General features: G+C 56.9%; 2 protein-coding genes across 3 annotated transcripts in view; one reads left to right on the plus strand and one right to left on the minus strand.

The window, feature by feature from the left end:
• Positions 1–2,449, plus strand: part of TMCO4 (transmembrane and coiled-coil domains 4) — a 105,122-nt gene extending 102,673 nt beyond the window's left edge. For both annotated transcript variants that reach the window (XM_068968336.1, XM_068968337.1), the window contains exon 16: positions 1,405–2,449. In XM_068968336.1, coding sequence (XP_068824437.1) covers positions 1,405–1,812 — 408 coding nt within the window. In that variant the 3' untranslated portion in view covers positions 1,813–2,449. The remainder of the gene's footprint in view (positions 1–1,404) is intronic.
• Positions 2,450–4,694: 2,245 nt separating this feature from the next.
• On the minus strand, positions 4,695–17,143 carry HTR6 (5-hydroxytryptamine receptor 6). Its single transcript, XM_068969588.1, has 3 exons — positions 16,430–17,143; positions 5,345–5,503; positions 4,695–5,144 (listed from the first exon to the last, which is right to left on the minus strand). Exons 1-3 carry the CDS (start codon positions 17,141–17,143, stop codon positions 4,695–4,697), a joined length of 1,323 nt encoding a protein of 440 aa, XP_068825689.1.
• Positions 17,144–20,206: the final 3,063 nt, after the last annotated feature.

Here is a 20,206-nt window from a genome sequence, read left to right on the forward strand (position 1 = left end):
CAATAAATATATTTCCTCCAATGTATTAAGGACCCGCTGCGTATCAGGCCTTGCCCATTATCACAGTTAGGCGTCGGCACTCCAGTTACACCCCTATTTTTCAGTCACTGACATATATCCCAACACAAAAATAGAGAAGTCTCTTTGCTCTCAGGAAGGGAACCGGCACTTCTTGACCCGTGTGTTAATGAAGATTCTGTCCATAACAGAGGCCCAGGTGAAGTGGCTTAAACTCACAAGAGGTGATGCTGCCACATAGGAAAAGGCCAGAAGAGGCATTTCAGGGCTGGTGTAGAGGCTGCACAGCCTTCAGGGGCCAAAACCCTCTCTCTTGCTACTCTGCCATCCTTACGTGGCTCACGATGGCTGCTGAAGCCCTGGCCATCCCGTCTGCATTCCAGCCAGCAGGAAAGAGGAAACAGGGAGAAAGCAGAAGCATTCCCCCTTTTAAAGAGACTTCCAAGAAGCACCGAATAACGCTGTGCTTCATCTCATAGGCCAGAACACATCACCGTAGTGCACTCTACGTCCAGGGAGGCTGGAGAATACGTCCAGCTATCGCTTGTTCTTATGACTCAGGGGAAGGAGGAGAGGGAATCGTGGAAAGCCCCTTGCAGTCTTTCTAGCCATAGCCCTATTTTCGATTTCAGAAGTATTCCTGGGGGAACCTTCAGAACAACCCTCTAGGTACTCACTCTTACTGCCCCCATTTTACAGCTGAGGCAAGTGGAGGCCAGGGGGATACAGGGCTTGCCCATGGTCCCTCCGCTGGTGAGCCACAGAGCCCTTCCACTGTAACCTAAAGCTGCAGACAGAGAATGGGAGCTGCCACTCCAGACTTCTATCGGGACGACCTTTCCTGCCCCCACAGGACCCAGACTGTAGAGAAGCTTCCTTTTGTCGTTCAGTCGCTCAGTCATTTCTCTTTGTGGACCGCAGCACGCCAGGCCTCCCTGTCCATCACCCACTCCCGGAGCTTGCTCAAACTTACGTCCATTGAGTCAGTGATGCCATCCAACCATCTCATGCTCTGTCATCCCCTTCTCTCACCTTCAATCTTTCCCAGCATCAGGGTCTTCTCCAGTGAGTCAGCTCTTCACATCAGGTGGCCAAAGTATTGGACCTTCAGCATCAGTCTTCCAGTGAATATTCGACGTTGGTTTCCTTTAGGATGGACTGGTTTGATCTCCCTGCTGTCCAAGGGACTCTCTAGAGTCTTCTCAAGCTTCCTTTATCTTTATTTAATAAATTCTAGAGCAGCCTTGAACCCAGAGGCTTCCCACTCACTCTGGATTGGAGAATCATCGAGGGTTGGAGTGATGGTGTTGGTTGATGACACAGGGAGAGGCCCAGGGGTCCTGGGAGGACTGGGCTCTGCGGTGCTCACTTCCTGCCCTCTTGCAGGTCAGCGGCCACTTGGACTATGCCAGGCAGATGGACGTCATCCTGAAGGCCGTGGGCATCCGCACCAAGCCCAGCTGGGACGACAAGGGACTCTTGCTGGCCCCAGGCAGCCTGCCCCAAGAGGAATCCCGCCAGGCGGCAGCCACCTCTTCATCAGATCAGACAACCAACCAGGATGGGCAAACCCAGGGTCCCACATCCGGAGACACCCCCAAAGCAGCCATACCCCCTGACCTCTGCCAAGCCCAGGTGCCAGCAGGACTGGACCAGTCTGAAGGGGCCTCCCTTCCTGCTGCCACCAGGCCTGCTGAGAGCCCCCCTCTCTGCAGCCATGGCCTGGGCGCCAACCCACTGGGCTGCCCTGCCTGTGCCCGTGAGGCACAGGGGCCCTGCCCAGGGCTGGACTGACCCGAGGAGAGCCACCTTCCCAGACTGCTTCATGGAGCACCCTCTTGCTCTGCCTCCCCGGCTCCCCCGCCACAAGCTCCGGAGATGGAGAATCTCTACCACTGCCTTTGCTAAATTGAAGACGTTGGTACTGGAAGGACAGGGGCTTGTAAGGAGACACTGTCCCTTCCCCGAGGAATGGAGGCCAGAGCTCCGCAGAGTCAAGCCAGCACAGTACGGATCCCTGGGGCTGAACTGGCTGGGTACCTCCTGTGCTTTGGGTCAGCGCTGGGGGTCAGTTGCCCGTTCGGAGCTCTCTGGAGCCACCCTGCCAAGCTCTCCAGCCTCAAGAGCCTGGTGTCCGCCCACCCCTCCAACCACTATCCAGAGCTGTGCTCCAGCCCACAGGCACCATGGGGGGGTGGGTCCAGTGGGGAGCGGACAGCTTACCCTCTCTGCCCTTGGGAGATCCGATGAGATTTGCCGTGTGCAGCCATCCAGGCCGAGCCCTGCACAACCACAGGGGCGGCCATCAGAAACGTGTGACGTGAAGGCCCCCCCACAAAGCCACAGGGGGGCCCTGAATATAATGGTCACAGAGCAGGGTGCACAGACGCTGGGTCTGCAGGCAGTGTGGGCAGGAGCTGGGCCTGGGACAAGAATGAAGTACGTGGGGGGATTTCCTATGGCAGAAACTAAGGTGTGATGATCATAATAATAGATAATAGCACTCGCTACCATTTATTAAGCATTTACCGTGTGCAGAGCGCTTTGTACGGATTGCCTCAGCTGACCCCTCACAACAACCCAGTGAGGTAGGTACTATTATTGTCTTCGTTTTCACCATCAGGCCCAGAGCATTTAGGGAACCTGCCCGAGATCACACAGGTGATCAGTCTCAAAACCCAGTCAGTCAACCTCCAGAGCCCGAGCCCTTGGTCACTGTAGCTGCACCCCGACCCCTCCTCCTCGGTGCTCCCACTGGCTCTGAATGACAGAGCCGGACATGACCCCTCCCCCGCACTGTGCGCTCGGGGAGGCCGGAGCCCAGGCAGAGGGAATGTTGACAAGCCCGGGAGGAGGCGGCTGGGGTTGGAGAGAATCGGGGGGATTAGAGTATTGGAGCTGAATCGGTCCTCGGGGGATGTGTGTTTGTTCCTTCAGCAGATACTCAGAGCCTGTTGGTCCAAAGCGCTGCTGGTCACACAGCCTGCTGCTGTTGGTCCAAACCGCTCATGTCACCCACGGAAGACTCAGCCCTGAGAGAGGGAAGGACGTTGCTGAGGTCCCAGAGCAAGCTCAGGCAGAGTCTGGACCAGAACACAGGACACCCGCACCCAGAGTCTCTTCCCACTTCACCAGCCGCTTCTCCAGCCTGAGTGGCCCTTCAAGCAGGTTCAGTCCACACCGCAGTCACCACCTCAGCTAGGGCTTATTGAGAGTCCACTGGGGCAAGCCTGGGGCTAGAAGAGGAGCTCGACAAGCACCGCGGCCCCTGGAGTCTCCATGCTCAGTACCATGGAGAGCGCCAGGCTGCCCAGGGTGGCCCCTGGGATCGTGGTTGGTAGAACTTGGTGGGAAGATGGGAGGGAGGCGGGCAATGGAGTAAGAAAAACCTCAGACTGAAAGGGAACCTAAAGCGGGTAACCTTTGGGGACCAAGAGTTCCTCGTCAGAAAAAGAAAAAGCAAGTCCTGTGCCAGCGTCCACCTGCCTCCCCCACGGCACCTGCCCGTACCAGGGATGGCTTCTCTACAACTCTGCTGACCCAGTGCTCATGCCTGCTTCCCTCACTGACCCCAGGGAAGGCCAGAAGGCAGCAGGAGAGGGACTGGTTCTGTCCTCATCAGATGGTTCCCTTCTAGGCCAAAGGAAGCCCAAGGTAGGGACCACCCATCCTTGATCTTGAGCAAGAACCCAGCAGCTACCCATGTGCCGCCAGGAGGGGCAGGGCAGCAGCCTAGCCAGGAGGTGGGGAGACAGAGTCAGATCGTGGGCTGCGGGCTGGGGCTGAGGAGGAGGAGGAAGGCAGGGGTAAAAAAGTGGGAACAGTGGCCCTTCCTGGCCCTCCACCAGAGGCCAGGGGATTGGATGGCCAGGAGTTACAACAGCAGCAGGGACCACCCACTAACCACCTGCCAAGTACTGGGCGTTCTGTGCCCATAACGCCCTAGGAGGCAGGCATCATTTCCCCATTTGCATGTGGAATACCAGTCTCAGAGGTTAAGTAACTTGTACAAGGGCTGGAAAGCAGTGAAGCGGAGGTTCGAACTTTGCCTGCCTGACTCCCAGGCTCAGATATTTACTATGCAGCACATATATTCTGAGAGCCTAGCTGGTCTGAAAACTGTCTAGCCAGACATCCTCAGGTTAAAGATCCTCTGAGCCAGCACATCTCAAACCATAACGTGCACACGATTCACCTGGCGACCAGCAGGTCTAGGGTGGGGCAGGGGCAGGGGCGTGCACTTCTAACAGACTCCCGGGAGCTGATGCTGATGGTCAAGGCCTGCAGAGCAAGGGATCTGGCCCAGCGCTGAGCCACCTCTGCAGACAGAGGCATGGCTCCCATGCAGGCTGATAAGATGTGCAAGGGAGGTGACTGCCTGCATCCTAAGCTGGACCAAGAGGGCCTTACCCCACTCCTGGGAGTCCTCCAACCCTGCTGTACACACACACACCAGTTACACTCAGTGGTGAGGCATCCTGGAGAAAACTGTCCTAAAGCCAGCAACCAGGCCTCCAGGTTGGAGGCCCGCGGTGTGCAGGGGGTGCTGACTCAGTGCCACCCACTGGAGCTCAGAATGGCTCCCCAGAGGACCTGTAGCCTCCTGGTTTTAGCCAAGGGCTGGTCCAAGGCCTTGGGGGACCTGGTCCCATCCAGTCCAGTTCTCCACACCTGCATCAGTTCGTGGGGGTCCCAGGCGGATGTGGCCGCAGCTCAGGCTCCGTGCGATCGATGCTGAAGAAGTTGATGGTAGTAGTGGCCCTGGCAGGAGGGGGTGGATCCCGGGTGGCCTCGCCAGGCAGCAGCAGCTGGGCCGTGAGCCGCGGGCCAGGAAAGCCCCCGGAGCCCGAGCCCGAGTCCGAGTCCGAGTCCGGCGGCAGGGGCAGGGGCAGCACGTGCTGCAGGCTCAGGCCGGGCCGCGCGCCGCTGTGAGAGGTCCGCACGGAGGGCGAGGTGAGGCCCGGCTGCTGCTCCCGGGGGCCGCGGGGACACGGCAGGAGCCTGCCCAGGGCCCGCCTGAAGTCCCGCATGAAGAGAGGGTAGATGATGGGGTTCATGGTGCTGTTGCAGTAGCCCAGCCACGTGAGGACGTCAAAGAGCCCCAGAGAGATGCAGCCACACACGGCCTGGAGGGGGCGGGGGAACATCCTGGAGCTGGGGCGCAGGGCACCCCACCCAGCGTGGATGCGACAGACCGCAAACACGCGCTCTGAGTGGCTGCCCGCCCCCCTCCCTCCCCAGCTCTGGGGGTGCGGGGTTGGCGGTGGTGGGATTCGGGGCCTCCCCAGCAAGGCAGGGACTCACCCACCCCCAGCGGTGGCATTACCTGGACTATGTTGGCCACAAAGAAAGGCAGCCAGGTCACAAAGAACATGCCCAGCAGGATGCCCAGGGTCAGGCTGGCCTTCAAGGCCTTTCTGTTATGCTTGCTGGCTAGACGCCGGCTGTCAGCTGACTCCACCCCTGGGCGTGGGGTCCTGGGCACCTGCAGAGAGGAAGGCCACGTGACTTGTCTGCACCTCTTCCTGGCCCCAGACTGAGCCTTAATCCTAATTCTAGGCCGACCCCTTAACACACTCAGCCTTGACCCTTGAAGGGGCTCCAGCTGTAGTCCTAGCCTGAGCCCTGACCCTGACTCCAGGCTGAACCTTGACCTTGGCTTCAGAGTGAGCCCTTCAGCAATAAGCTAAACTCTGCTCATGGCCTGACCGCTGATACCTGCCACAGATTGAGCCCCACATAGCCACAGTCTCAGACTGAGCCTCCAGCCTGGGCCGGACTGGGCCCAGCTTTAGCCCCAGACCGAGCCTTGATCCCAGAAATAGACAGCCTTTGTCCTGGTCCTGCACCAGGCCCTGACCCTGACTAGCAGTGCGCAGGGAGCTCTAGGAAGGGCGGTGAGACCCCAGGGGCTCGTGTCCCTGCTTGTTGGACAGTGTAGAGCGCTGTGCTTTGCAGGGAGTGAGGGCCTCCTGAGCTGTTGGCTTTGTGTCTGGACGCAGTGTCGTCCTGCACTGCACTTGGGCACTTCAAGAATTAGCTGCAATTGGACGGTACTTGACGAAAGAGGACAGCTGCTGTGCAAGGCTTGACTATCTCTCTGCCTGTGAATTGATTCTCTTCATATTTGGGAGTGACAGTTTTGCACCACTGTTTTCATGATCCACAAAATAAAGTTTATTTTGAAAACATGTGCCCCAAACACATGTGTGCAATTAAATATCTTATAAATCACTAGGGATGGGAGTGAACTTGGGATTTTAAACTTGGATTTCACTGTGGACTTACAGACATCTTCATTCCCACACAGGGATTTCACGAGCAGGAGCTGGGAGAAGAGGAGGAAAAAGGAGAGGCTCCACAGGAGACAAGGCCTGAGGGGCTCGAATGTGACTTTTATAAACTGGAGACCAGGAGTCCCAAAACATAAAAGGCTCTCTGTACCGGATGACCCATTAGCCCAGCAGTTCTCTTAATGTTTTTCTGTGAGCCCACTGAAATTCAAATGAAATCTACACAACTTACTCCCCAGAAAATAGCTTTTGTAAATGTTTACAAACACACACACACGTGTATACACACACAGAAGAAAAAATTTCCCACATAGCCAGAGAGTTCAGAGACCACTGCAAAGTCCGTCCCTGAAACCCCTAGGAATCTACAAAAGCGGCAACATGAGGCCCTCCTCTAAACCATGTGTTGTAATCAACTTGGAGTTTCATATGTCCTCTACACAAAGTGAAACCCACCTATGTGGACAGCTTATGTAGATACTGGGGTGAGCATAATTCACTGGACTATGAAAGGGTATGTGTGCTGCCTGGGAATACACCTGGGCTTTAAAGGCCAGAGATTCCCCCCAGCACTTCCTAAAGTGTGCAAGAGCCCAGCTTAGCTCTTGAGGCAACCAGAGACAGGCTGGGGAGTCAGGAGGAGGCAGGAAAAAAGGAGCCAGGTTCCCAGGCAACCTTCGCAGATGGAAAGGGGCGGAGGCAAAGCCAAGATGCATGAGCCCCCGGGAGCATTAAAGCCACCCCCACACCGCACCCCCCCACACACACGTGCAGGAACTCCCCCTCCCAGCCTTGTTCTCGCTTGTCTCTTCAGGGTACCCAGGCTTGGTTCCTGTCCAAGGTGCTGAAACCCCAGATGCGTGCTGTCCTTCTGTGGGATCTGGAATGGCGGTGGGCAGGAGAGTGGAGACAGGCACCCCGTAACTCCTGCTTTTCGGTGTATTTGTCCAGGTGAAATCTGGTTAGACAAATATCAAGGCTCACACAGGGGAGCCTAAAAGAGGCTCTTGATTCTTCCCACTTTCTTGGTGGGGCACAGAGGCAAGAGCTGGGCTTTTAAAACAAGTGATCAGGCTTCAAACTGTGCCTCTACCACTCACTCACTTGTGATCTTGAGAGAATCAGCTTCCACATTTGTCAAATGGGAGAAAACGCTCAGCTTATGGAGCTGCTGTGAGGCTGCAGATAATACGCATATGCCCTGTGCTGGACACGGAGTTAATGCACGCACATAGCAGCCCTGATATCGTGCAGTGCTGTGTGGATGAGGCTGGGGAAGTTTGTAGCGCCCTCGGGAGCTGGTCCTCCTGCCAACAGCTCAGGCTTTCCAAAGCAGCGCAGACCTCAGGACAAAGGCTCTGACTCACTCACTGTGCAGCAGCCAGGGAGAAAAGGAGGGTCTGCTTTCCCTCCCCTCTCACTCTCTCTTCTCCAGAGTGGACTCCCTATGGCTCCTGTGGCCCCACTGGTCAGCCTGGAGGGAGAGACTCCTGCTTCCCCAAAAGAATCTCCTAAGAGCTACTCTGACTTTGGATTGCTGCCGTCAATGGGGACAGACAAGGGGAGAAGGGAGACACCATCTCCCGCAGGCCCCAGCCACACAGGTACCCCCTCACCCCTGGAAGCCTGGTGAGGAGGCAAGAGACAGCCATGATCTTGCCAAGGCTCTCGGGCACTGGGGAACCAAGGCACTCGGGGAGATAAGACAGGGGCCATCATCAGGGGAGGGCGACCAAGAGGGGTCAACCATGATCTGAGGGTCCCTCTCCAGTCTTCCTGGGAAGAAACCTGCATTTTCCTGCCTCTTCTTCTCCCCAAAGAATTGACTCGAGAAAGCAGGCAAAAGGGAAGAAACTGAGGCTCAGCGAGAGTAGGGGGCCTTCCCAAGGTCACACTGTGCTCAAACCAAAGCACCACAGACCCCCTACACTGTTAGCCCCACTTACTGAGTGCTTACAAAGCGTCTGCACCTGATACTCATTCTGTCGTTCGGTCTTTCTGGGAGGAAGGTATTATACTCTTCATCTTGCAGATGAGGCTGAGAGAGGCAAAATAACTAGCCAGGAGTCACACAGCAGACAGGAGTTGAGGCAGGGAATTAAAGTCACCTCCGGCTCCAGACGCTGAGCCTTCGCCACTTTACCATGCTGCTTCCATTCTGGAGGATGACAGCCCCAAGGAAAACCCCACCACTCTCAGCAAGAGGCCCTGGTGGAACAGAAGCTGAGGGCCACCACCAGCCCACACCCTGGGGTCCGGGCAATGCCATCCTGCTCACTTCCCTCTGCCCTAAAGCCACCTCAGACCCCTCGTGGCATGTTCTGTTGTCGGCACGTCCCTTACGTCACCACACGTCTGTGGCATTTCCCACTGTCAGAGGGGGACAACTTGGCAGGGCCCTGCCAAGAGGGAGGCCTGCCTGCAGGACCCTATGTGCATAAACAGCTGTACACCTGTCTTTCCACTCAGCACAAACAAGGATGTATTCTGCAGCTCCATTCGTGACAGAAAAAAACTGGAAACAGCTCACAAGTCCATCAGAGGAGAGCGGTTAAATAAACCCTGGTTTAGAAAACTATAGTGAAAGTCACTCAGTCGTGTCTGACTCTTTGTGACCCCAGGGACTATACACAGTCCATGGGATTCTCCAGGCCAGAACACTGGAGTGGGCTGCCATTCCTTTCTCCAGGGGGTCTTCCCAACCCAAGGATCAAACCCAGGTCTCCCATACTGCAGGCGGATTCTTTACCAGCTGAGCCACCAGGGAAGCCTTAGAATACTATACAGACGTTTAAAAGGGTAAATACATTCCCACCATAAAATACTACACAGATGTTTAAAAGAACGAATCGATCCCACGGAAAGATCTCCACGACACAGGATCAAGTGATAACAGCAAGTTGCAAGACCAGAGAGACAGCCTCTGTTTAAAAAAAGACACAAAGCAAGGCGTAAGTTTCTTTAGGCACATAAACAAATACACAAACACGGAGGGAAAGAGCTGGAAAGGCATGGAGAGACAGGAGTGGGAGGGCCTGGATGAGGCCAGGGGGCCTTTTACTTTATCGCTACTGATGAATTTTCATTTTAAAGTGGACTTACATATTCCCTCGAGTAATTTCAAATTTGTATGACCAGCTAACCATGTGCGCTCAGTCACCTTGCTGTGTCCAACTCTTTGAGACCCCGTGGACTGTAGCCCACCAGGCTCCTCTGTCCATGGGATTTTCCAGGCAAGAATACTGGAGCGGGTTGCCATTTTCCCCTCCAGGGGACCTTCCTGACCCAGAGTTCCAACCGGCATCTCTTGCACCTCCTACACCGGCAAGCAGAACCTTGACCACTGCGCCCCCTGGGAAGCCCAGCCATCTAATCATAGTGTGAGGGTGCTAAGTAGACGTTGGAGCTAGCCTGCCTGGTTCAAACTGTGACTCTGTTACTAAGTAGCTGAGCAACCTTAAGCAAGGTACTTAACCTCTCTGGGCCTCAGCCCTCTCCTCTGTAAACTGATAATTCTCATATGACATCCACCTTGTAGGACTGTAGTAAGGATTAAATAGGATAATAGAAAGTTACTTGAACAGTGCCTGGTACATAGTAAGTACTGTGTGAGTACTGTTGGTTACTAAGAGTGAGTACTGTTAGTTACTAAGTTAGTGATCATGGTTGGTGTTTATTGTTTTTTGTATGCACCTCAGCTCCTTGATAATGGTGATGAGGCTGCTGATGGCAGCCGTGGTTGTTTCTGCCCCTAGGAAGACAAAGGGGTGAACTTCCCAGCGCCATGCATTTCACCATTGAGAGGAAAGGACAGAGCTAACATTTGTCAAGTGACAAGCAGCTACTGTACACCAGGCATATATAAAGCATCTCACTGGTGCTTCAAACAGCCTCAGACGATAACTGGGAGAGAGGGAGGCGAGCAGCTCACCCAGAGTCAACCCGCTGCAGTGAGAGAGAGGCAGGATTTGAACCTGGGCCCAGACAGACAGACAAGCCCCCCGCCCCGCCCTGGCTGCAGCAGGCTGCCTCGCTCAGAGCGGCGGCCCAGCCTGTCACGCTCAGCTCCGCTCCTGCTCACCCCCTCCTCCCCCTCTGAGATATTTCTGGGATCACAGCCTCCTCTGAGGGGGAGGAGGCAGAGATGGAAGGGAAGACGGATCTCTGGGACAGAATGATGCATAGCTGGGTGATGGAGGGTGAAGAAGGCTGGGGGAGGAGGGTCAGGAGGAGAAATGGAGGGAGGGAGGAGGAGGACACGGGGTGCAGGGGAGAGGGGCTGAGGCTGAGCCGAGGGGGAGGAGGAAGGGGGAGGATGGGCGGAGAGGAAGGCGTGGGGAGAGCGTGTGGCCACAGAGACACAAGAACCCTGGCAGAGAGAACAAGGGGCGCAGGACACAGGGGCGCCCAGCCGGGCCGCCTGCTGCTCCCCAGGAAGCTGAGTGCCCACAGCGGTCCTTCTGGAACCCCCCAAGGGTGAGCACCATCACCACAGGGGCACCCACCTTTCACACACATGCACACGCTTGCCCTGGCTGCATCTCACGGGCACCCTCGCCAACTCTCACGCCCGCCTCTGCACCCCCAGCCACAGCCCCTGCCTGACCTCTGAGCAGGACTCCTTTCTCAGAGCCCCTGGGGCTGGGAGGACCCAGCTGAAACCACTGAGCCAACCAGTGGCTTTCCAGGAGCTCTCTATTGCATCAACAGGCAGATAGAGGCAGAGAAAGACGCTCCAGCCAGCTCGACAACCACGTCTGAAACTCCGGAAGGGCCAGGACTTCAGGGACTGGGAGCCAGCCCCCGTCCCTCTGTGGGAAAGCGAGAGACTGGATCGAGGAAGCAGCCAAGGGTTCAGTGGGACCGGGACGGGAAGGAAGGGGGCCTACCACCACCCCCCACGCCCCACCCCCGCCAAGTTCTGTTCCTTCTCATCAGTTCCGCTGGGTCCAGGCAATGAAAGCGCCTCCACCCCCAGGCCGGTGCGCCACCTCAGGTGGCGAAAGAGGGTGACAACCCAGGAGGCCAGAGTAAGGCGGCCTCCCAGGAGCCACGTCCCCAGACACAGGCAGTTCTCCAGGCAGTACGGAAACTAGCCGGCAGAAAGCTTGCTTAGGATCTGGGTGGTTTGGGAAGCAAGCTGAGCGACTTTAAGCCAGGTACTTGGTGGATGGTGGAGTCTGACACTTCCTTATTCAAATCAAGAGAAAAGGCGTTCCAGAAAGCGGGAGATAGTCACAGAGACATATTTCAGGCTTGAGAGGCCGAGAGTCATTCTGCCTCGGAGGCAGTGCGTGTGTGTGCTAAGTCACTCAGTCGTGTCCGACTCTTCGTGACCCTATGGACCACAGGCCGCCAGGCTCTTCTGTCCATGGGATTCTCCAGGCAAGAATAGTGGAGGGGGTTGCCATGCCCTCCTCCAGGGCATCTTCCCGACCCAGAGACCGAACCCCCGCCTCTTACGTCTCCTGCGCTGGCAGGCAGGCTCTTTACTGCCAGAGCCGCCTGGGAAGCCCAGAAACCAAATGACCCACGAAGACGCCTCTCAGCCTCTGGTGTTGTGACTTCCTTGATTTTGCAAACATGCGCACAGGGAGTGATAGATTTTTGATGTTTACTAGAAGAGACACCCTTCTTATAAGCTCCAGAACACTCATCATGATAGGGTTTCGTGACTACCATCTCTCTCTCCAATTAGAACATAGATTTCAAGAGGCAAGACCTTCTCAGACCCACTCATGCCCGCACTCACAGCTCAGGACAGCTCCTGCACAAGAGAGGTCCTCAACGGAGTTCCCTGGTGGTCCCACGGCAAAGACTCTGTGATCGCAATGTAGGGGCCCACGTTCCATCCCTGGTCAGGGAACTATATCCCACATGCCGCAGTGAAGACTGAAATCCCATATGCGGCAACTAAGGCCCAGGACTTCCCCAGTAGCTCAGTTGGTGCAGCATCCACCTGCAATGCGGGAGACCTGGGTTCGATCCCTGGTTTGGGAAGATCCCCTGGAGAAGGGAAAGGCTGCCCACTCCAGTACTCTGGCCTAGAGAATTCCATGGACTGTATAATCCACAGGGTTGCAAAGAGTCGGACATGGCTGAGTGACTTTCACTTTCAAGACGCAGTGCCGTTAAATAAATAAATAAAGAGAAGTACTCCACACAGCACCGAAGAGGTGAATGCACTGAGAAGCGCAGGGCCCATCAGCTACAAGAACCGCTTCTACAAGTGGACGAGAAGGGAGAAACGTGAGCTGGGGGTGAATCCTGGGCTCTGTGGAGCACCGTGTCCATTTCGTTCCTTCCATCACTGTGCAATGAACATTCACGACCCTCCTTCAGATGCTGAGAATCCAGCAGTCAAGACAGGTCCTCACCCTCACAGAATTACATTCTAATAGGAGGAAGCAAACACGCCAATGATAAGTGGAAAGTATGCAATCTGTGCTATTTGCTGCTGAGAACAACTTAGGAAATGAGGGCTGGAGGGGATCTGTGCAAGTGTGACCTTGTTACTAACCAAGCGGTTAGTGAGACAGCCAAGCAGAGGCCAGAGGAAAGGGATGGAAGTTAGGGGGAGATCTGTGTGGTGACGTGAGGTTCCCCAGGCAGAGGCAACAGCAGGGGCAAAGGTCCTGAGGCAGGAGTGTGCTTGGTGCTCAAGGAACAAGGAGCCCAGTGCGGCTGAGACAGAAAGAGTGAGGGGATGGTGGGAGATGATAGAAAGGAGACCAGACAAGGGGCAAGGAATAACACGACAGGGCCTGCACTTTTCTCCTTTTTCTTTTGGCTACACCTCCTTGTGGGATCTTGATGCCCCGACCAGAGATCGAACTCAGGCTCACAGCAGGGAAAGTGCTGAGTCCTAGCCAGTGGACCACCAGGAAGTTCCCAGGGATCGCTATGGCTGCAGTGTAAGTCGAAAGGAAGCAAGAATGGGCTCAGGAAGCCAGTGGAAGATCAATGCAATAACCTGGGCATCAGATGAAGGGCTCAGCCACTGGTCAGGGGTGGGCAGCAATTGACACATGCGAAGTGGTCAGGGCCTACATGCGCTTTGAATATAGAAAGCACACAGGGTGTGCAGCAAGAGAAAAAGAGGCTGCCTCCAAGGCTCCTGGCCTGAGCCACTCACATCAATTAGTCGATATAAGGAACACAAGTCAAGGACGACATCTGGAGCCTGGGGCAAAAATCCCAGCTTCTGTTGGGGGCGAGGAAAGTGAGTGGTCCAGGCTGGAACTCATCAGTATGTACGTGGTACTTCCGGTCACAGGATGAGACGAGCTCACTAAGGAAGTGAACATAGGAAAAAGCAAGGAGGTCAGAGGACCGAGGCCGGGGAGTGCCTCGGATGGTGGCAGAGCAGGAGGGCCTGGCAGAGGAGACTGACAGGCACAGCCAGTGCAGCGGGGCACGGGACCCAGGGTGGTGATCCTGGAGCCGGGTTTCAGGGGCACGTCACCGCCGCCTGCCAGCTCGACGCTCAGACCTGGGCTCTGCGCTTGAAACTCCCTGACCAGACATGCAACTGTGGGCAAGTGGCCTCCCCTCATCGACCCTTAGTCCTCCAGCTGTCCAACAGGGACGGGGATTATTGGCCCCTGTGGGTGTCCCGGGACTGCCCCAGTAGCTCAGTGGTAAAGAATCTGCCTGCCAGTGCAGGAGACACAGTTTCGATCCCTGACCCAGGAAGAGCCCGCACACCACGGAGCAACTAAGCCCGTGAGCCACAGCTAGAGAAAGGCTTGCACAGCAACGAAGACCCGGCACAGCCAAAAATAAATTAAAAAAAAATTTTTTTTTAAAAATCCAAGTGTCAGCTGGTTAGCTTCACGGAAAGAAAATCTGTGTGTCACAGGCACTGCCGTAACCAAGAATCGAGACCTCTCCACGCCAACCCCACCAAGACCAGCTCCACACCTCCTTAGTCATTAGGGCAGTGAGACGGGGAGATGACCTTGGATGGTGAATGAACACCCAACAAAATAACGAGTCACAGAGTAGAACAGAGGCCTTTAGCGCTCCCTCCCAGCTCCTCTGGTTATGTCAAGAGAACGTCTCATGCTGATGCTACTCTGTCTTTAACGTCCCTCCAACATCTAACAAGGAGAAAGCAGGCCTTGGGCTCAAGCATCTCCAGCCATCCAAGCTGGACTTCAGCAACACCGCTGGGGCTTCTGCGGCCTCATTGAAGTTGTGGTTCCAATCACCTTCTATTTCTGGCAAGGATACTGATTTTCTGTTAGTGAAAGAGATAAGAAGTTTTCTTGCTAAATAAATTCATGGAAGTAAAAAGATGAGATGACTCCAAGAAATCGCTAAGTAAGTACATATGGCTGCAGAGACTCGCAGACTGTGTGAGGCTGGGCGGCAGGGTAGCAAGGCAGATGCCTCGAGGCAGTTCCCAAAAACCTGAAGTTTGGGAAACGCTCCTTTACAAGAACCCAGCGAGAGGGTGTGGATAGCCCATGGCAGCCATCCTGAAGCTCAAGAACCAAGTCAGGGTCACAGCCACCTGCAGAGACTGGAGAAGGTTCTCCAGTGAGTATAGATCAGGAGAGAGCTGGCTGCAGCCAAGGCCTCCTGTCCACCCAGGACGCCATCATCCTAGCTGATGGGCCTCACTGCAGGGGTGACATGGACGAGCCACGTGGGGGCTGCCAACCAGGATGTCAGCCTCTCAGCTCCATCTATCCAGTAACCCCCACCCCCCAAGGGACCTGCCACCTGCAGACACCTCCCACACCTAAGGCCACACCTGGTGGACACTGGAGAGCCCCGCTGGGACCTTCCTGGGGGCCCGTGGTCTAATTCTCTGGGGCTCGGGCCTGGCTGTCTGAACACCCAGCCCTGGGCAGAGAGGTGCTAGGACTCAGGCGCTGTGCAACCCACTCCGCTCTAGACACTGCAGGGCCTGCAGCTAAGAGCACCCACCCCATTCACAAGGGGTCAGGGGACACTTCCTAGGTGCGGTGGAGCTCGAAACCCACCCAGAGAAGCCAGCCCTTGTGGGAGCTTACACACCAGTAAGGGAGACAGACAATGAACAAACCAACAAACTGGGAGTCAAGACGGAGAATAACAGGGTAGCGGACGGCGGGGAGGTCTGCAGACGGGGTGGTCAGGCTGGGCCCCTGGGAAGGAGTAACCTGTGAACGAAAGAGTCAGGCAAGGACGGCCCCAGGGGAAGAACATCCCAGAGGGCACAGCCAGTGCAAAGACCTGGGCACACCTCTGGCGCCTTCTGGGAGTGTCAGAAGGACATGTAGGGCTGGTGCGGAGAAGCGGGGAGTGGGTAGGGGTGGGAGTGCAGCCGGAGAGGCTGGCAGGACCAGGTCCCAGGCCAGATCCTGGCCCGGGTCTCCTCTCCATCTTGAGAGCCAGAGGGAGCCGCTGAAGGGTTTGGAGCCAAGGAGTGAGGGGACTGCCCTTTTGTTTCTCTTTGTGCAGAAAATGGACAGGAGTGGGTCTGGGATGGAGGCAGCGGGAGACTATCAAAGGCTCCCAGGCACGGGACTTCCCCGGTGGTCGGGTGGTTAAGAATCCGGCTTCCAGTGCAGAAGACACAGGTTCAGCCCCTGGTTGGGGAAAGAAGATCTCATGTGCTCTGGGGCAACTAAGCCCCAGTGCTCCTGAGCACCTCACTGAAGACCCAGCACAGGAAGGAAAGAAAAAGGCTCGAAAGTAAGAAGCAATGGTGGCTTGGCTCAGGAGATCAGGAAGGTGCCCTCAGGAATGACGCAGGTATAGAGGGGCTTGTGAATGCATCCCATGAGCATGAGAGGGAAAGTGTTCCCAAGCTTCTGGGCCATGATGCCATGATGGTGCCACTGGCCGTGATGGGGAAGATGGGTGAGGAGCAAGTGGAGAGAGCTGGGACCGCCTGAATGCCCTGTTGCACATGTTACCCTTGAGAAACGTGCCCACATCCTGGCGGGTCCTGTGGACAGCTGGGCATTGAGTCTGGCGTTCAGAAGGAAGATGGGCGCTGGGAATGATCACTTGGAAGTGCCAGCAGTTGTATACTGAGCCGTGGATGCCCCGTGGGCACCCAGTGACTGCTCATTCCTCTCCGGCCCCCACGCCCGGGTCTCCCTGCGCGTCCTGCCCCGTACCTGCAGCGTCTCCAAGGCCTGGCCGGCAGCGCCGGTGGAGAGGGACGCCACCTGGACGGCCTGCTTGCGGGCGGCCAGCAAGATCCTGCTGTAGGTGAAGCAGATGGCGCCCGAGGGCAGGAAGAAGGTGAGGCCCGACGCCACAAGGACGAAGGGCAGGCTGGCCAGCAAGCGGCACTGACCCGGCGCGGGTGCCCGCGCGCGGCCCGGCTCGTGCCAGCCCAGCAGCAGGGGCAGGAAGGAGGCGAGCGCGGCCAGGCTCCAGGCGCCGAGGACCAGCGCCAGGGCGCGCGCGGGCGTCATGCGCAGCTTGTAGCGCAGCGGCGAGAGGATGAGCAGGTAGCGGTCCAGGCTGATCAGGCAGAGGTTGAGGATGGAGGCGCTGCAGCACATGACGTCGAAGGCGGCCCAGAGCAGGCAGAGGCCCCGCGCCAGCGCCCAGCGGCCGTACAGCACGTTCAGCATGGCCGGCGGCATCACCACCAGCGCTACCATCAGGTCCGACGTGAAGAGCGACACCAGGAAGAAGTTGGACGTGTTGCGCAGCGCGGGCTGCGCGCAGATGAGCGCGATGAGCAGCGAGTTGGCCGCCGCCGTCAGCGCGATGACCACACACAGCGCGGCGGCCCCCCAGCCGCTGCCCCCGGGTGCCCGCGGCGGCCCCGAGCCCCAGGCCGGGGTGCTGTGATTGGCGGGGCCTTGCTCTGGGACCATGGGGGCGGAGGGCGAGGACGTGAGGCCCCAGAGGGGTCCGGAGGAGGAGGCGGGGTGGGCGTGGAGGCTGGCTGGTGGGAAGGCGGGGATGGGCGGGGGACCCTCTGGGTCAAGGGTCAGCACCCCGAGGGGGATGGAGAGGGGATTTGGGGGCGTCCTTGGGTGGGATGCAGAAACACCTGGGGCAAACACCTGGGTAGGAAGTTTGGGAGGGGGCACCTGAGGAGCAGGGTCCTCTAGCAGGAGCGAGTGGCAAGTCAGGAGGCCGGGAACGCGGACTCGGGGCGTTTGGCCGGGTGGGCATAGAGGCCCTCGAAGGGGCGGGCGGCAAGATGGGTCGAGGGCAGGGACCCGGGGAGCCCGGGGCCACTGGGCGCTCTCCAGGCCGGGGCAAGCCCCTCTCGGCGAGTGGACATAGAGAGGTGCCAAGGAGGACCCGGGGTGCTGGGGGTCGCAGGGTGGGAGCCCCACGGGCCAAAGCCAAGCCCCCGGCGGGGAGCGCAGGTCTCGGACCCAGCGCAGAGGCACCCCGGGCTCGGGCGGACGCGGTCCCCGCGGCGAGCTAGAGGACGCCGGCCGGCCCGCCGGGAGAGAAGGACCCCCTCCCCACCCGGCCGCGGGTCTCCGGCCCCGCTCCCGCCCGGGCTCGGTACCTGGAGCGCTGCTCCGCCGGCGGCGACTGCGGCACCAGCCGCGGGCCCGGGAGAGGCAGCAGCGGCCGCGGGTCGGGCCGGCGCCCAGGGACCGGGAGACGCCGAGAGGGCCCGGCGCGCGCGGAGGCGCGGTGGCTGCTTCCAGGAGCGCGCGGTCCCGGCGCCGCGGAGCCTGCGTCCCGCCCCGCGGTGGGCGGGCAGAGCCGAGCTCTGGCCCCGCAGGCGGGCGGGGTCCCCGGCACCCCTGTGCCTGCAGAGGGATGATCCGAGAGCCGAGAGCCGGGCCATGTCAGATCCCCTCCCAGCTCTAGGGCCTCTACCCGGCCAGCGCCTCGCCTGCCCCTCCCCACTCACACTTGGCGCAGGAGGAACTCGGAGAAGGGGCCTGCGGGCCACCTTCATCCAGGACTGCTTCCAAGAGGGGGCTGCCCACGCGCTACCAGGGCGAGCCGGTTGGGAGATATCGGGCAGAGCGCTTGACCTATGTGTACATATATGTTACGATATGTTGTTGTTTAGTCGCTAAGTCATTTCCCGACTCTCGAAGCCCCATGGACTGTAGCCCGCCAGCCTCCTCTGTCCATAGGATTTCCTAGGCAAGAACACTGGAGTGGACTGTCATTTCCTTCCCCAAGGGATCTTCCCCACCCAGGGATGGAACCTGCATCTCCTGCACTGATAGGCAGATTCTTTACCAATGACCCACCTGGAGAGCCCTATATAATACATAATTTGTTGCACTTCCTTCAAACCTTTAATTTAAATAGATGGTTCCTTCCCAGCAGAAACCATCCTGTCCCCCGACAGTGCCAGGCACTAAGGGTGAAGGATCAAGCTGTTGGCACTCTCAGTCTCCCGAAGAGTGGGAACAGGGAATCCCCAGGCCAGGTGGGGTGGAGTCACAGCAGGTAGACAGGCCTGGCACACCTTGTGTATCCCTGCCTCCTCCCGCCCCTCACAACCAGAACTAAGAGTCTCTACTGGACACATCACAGGTTAATATCATGGATTCAGTCAGTCAGTTCAGTTGCTCTGTCATGTCCAACTCTTTACGACCCCATGGACTGTAGCACGCCAGGCCTCCCTGTCCATCACCAACTCCCAGAGCTTACTCAAACTCATGTCCATCAAGTCGGTAATGCCATCTCATCCTCGGTCGTCCCCTTCACCTCCTGCCCCCAATCCCTCCCAGCATCAAAGTCTTTTCCAATGAGTCAACTCTTCACATGAGGTGGCCAAAGTACTGGAGCTTCAGCTTTAGCATCATTCCTTCCAAAGAAATCCCAGGGCTGATCTCCTTCAGAATGGACTGGTTGGATCTCCTTGCAGTCCAAGGGACTCTCAAGAGTCTTCTCCAACACCACAGTTCAAAACCATCAATTCTTCGGCGCTCAGCCTTCTTCACAGTCCAACTCTCACATCCATACATGACCACTGGAGAAACCACAGCCTTGACTAGACGGACCTTTGTGGGCGAAGTAACGTCTCTGCTTTTTATTGCTTTCTATTGTTTTCCTCTATTTCTTTGTGTTGACCACTGAGGAAGGCTTTCTTAGCTCTCCTTGCCATTCTTCGGAACTCTGCATTCAGATGGGTATATCTTTCTCTTTTCTCCCTTGCCTTTAGCTTCTCTTCTTTTCTCAGCTACTTGTAAGGCCCCCTTAGACAGCCATTTTTCCTTTTTGCATCTCTTTTTCTTGGGGATAGTCTTGATCATGGATTCAACAAACATTTATAAGGAGCACCTACTAGGTGTCAGACACTGTTCCATCCAATTGGGACACTGCAGAAACCAAAGCAAAGATCCAACTTCATAGACTGTATTAAGCATATAAAAAATGTTTAAAGTGGGCATAGGGTGATCATTGTGTGTGTGGTCAGTCATGGCCGACTCTTTGTGACCCTATGCACTGTAGCCCGCCAGGCTCCTCTGTCCATGGGATTCTCCAGGGAAGAATATTGGACTGGGTTGCCATTTCCTCCTCCAGGGGGTCTTCACAACTAGGATCAAACCCACGTCTCCTGCATCTCCCACCTTACAAGGTGGGTTCTTTACCACTGAGCCACCTAGGAAACCCAGAATGATAATTGCTACAGAAAAAAAGGAAATGGGGAAGAATGTAAAGAAACTCTCAGGTGGCTGGGGTCTTTTTCCTTCCACAGAAACAGGGAAATAATGCCTCCTGCTATGTTCCACGGGCTTTATTTTATTATTCCTACCCACAGACCAATGCTAGGAGGTAACTGTTAAACTGGGCTAGGAAAGGCCAAAGGCCTCTCTCAAGGTCACCAGCTGCAAGAGATCAAGTGGAACTGAAACTCAGGTCTGCCCAACACCCAGAGAAACTTCAAGACCCTGTATACCCTGCCCCGAGTTGCTGTGTGGCACCCAGAGTCCCATCCCTGCCCA

Source organism: Capricornis sumatraensis, chromosome 3 (genome assembly GCF_032405125.1).
Source record: "Capricornis sumatraensis isolate serow.1 chromosome 3, serow.2, whole genome shotgun sequence".
Lineage (NCBI taxonomy): Eukaryota > Metazoa > Chordata > Mammalia > Artiodactyla > Bovidae > Capricornis > Capricornis sumatraensis.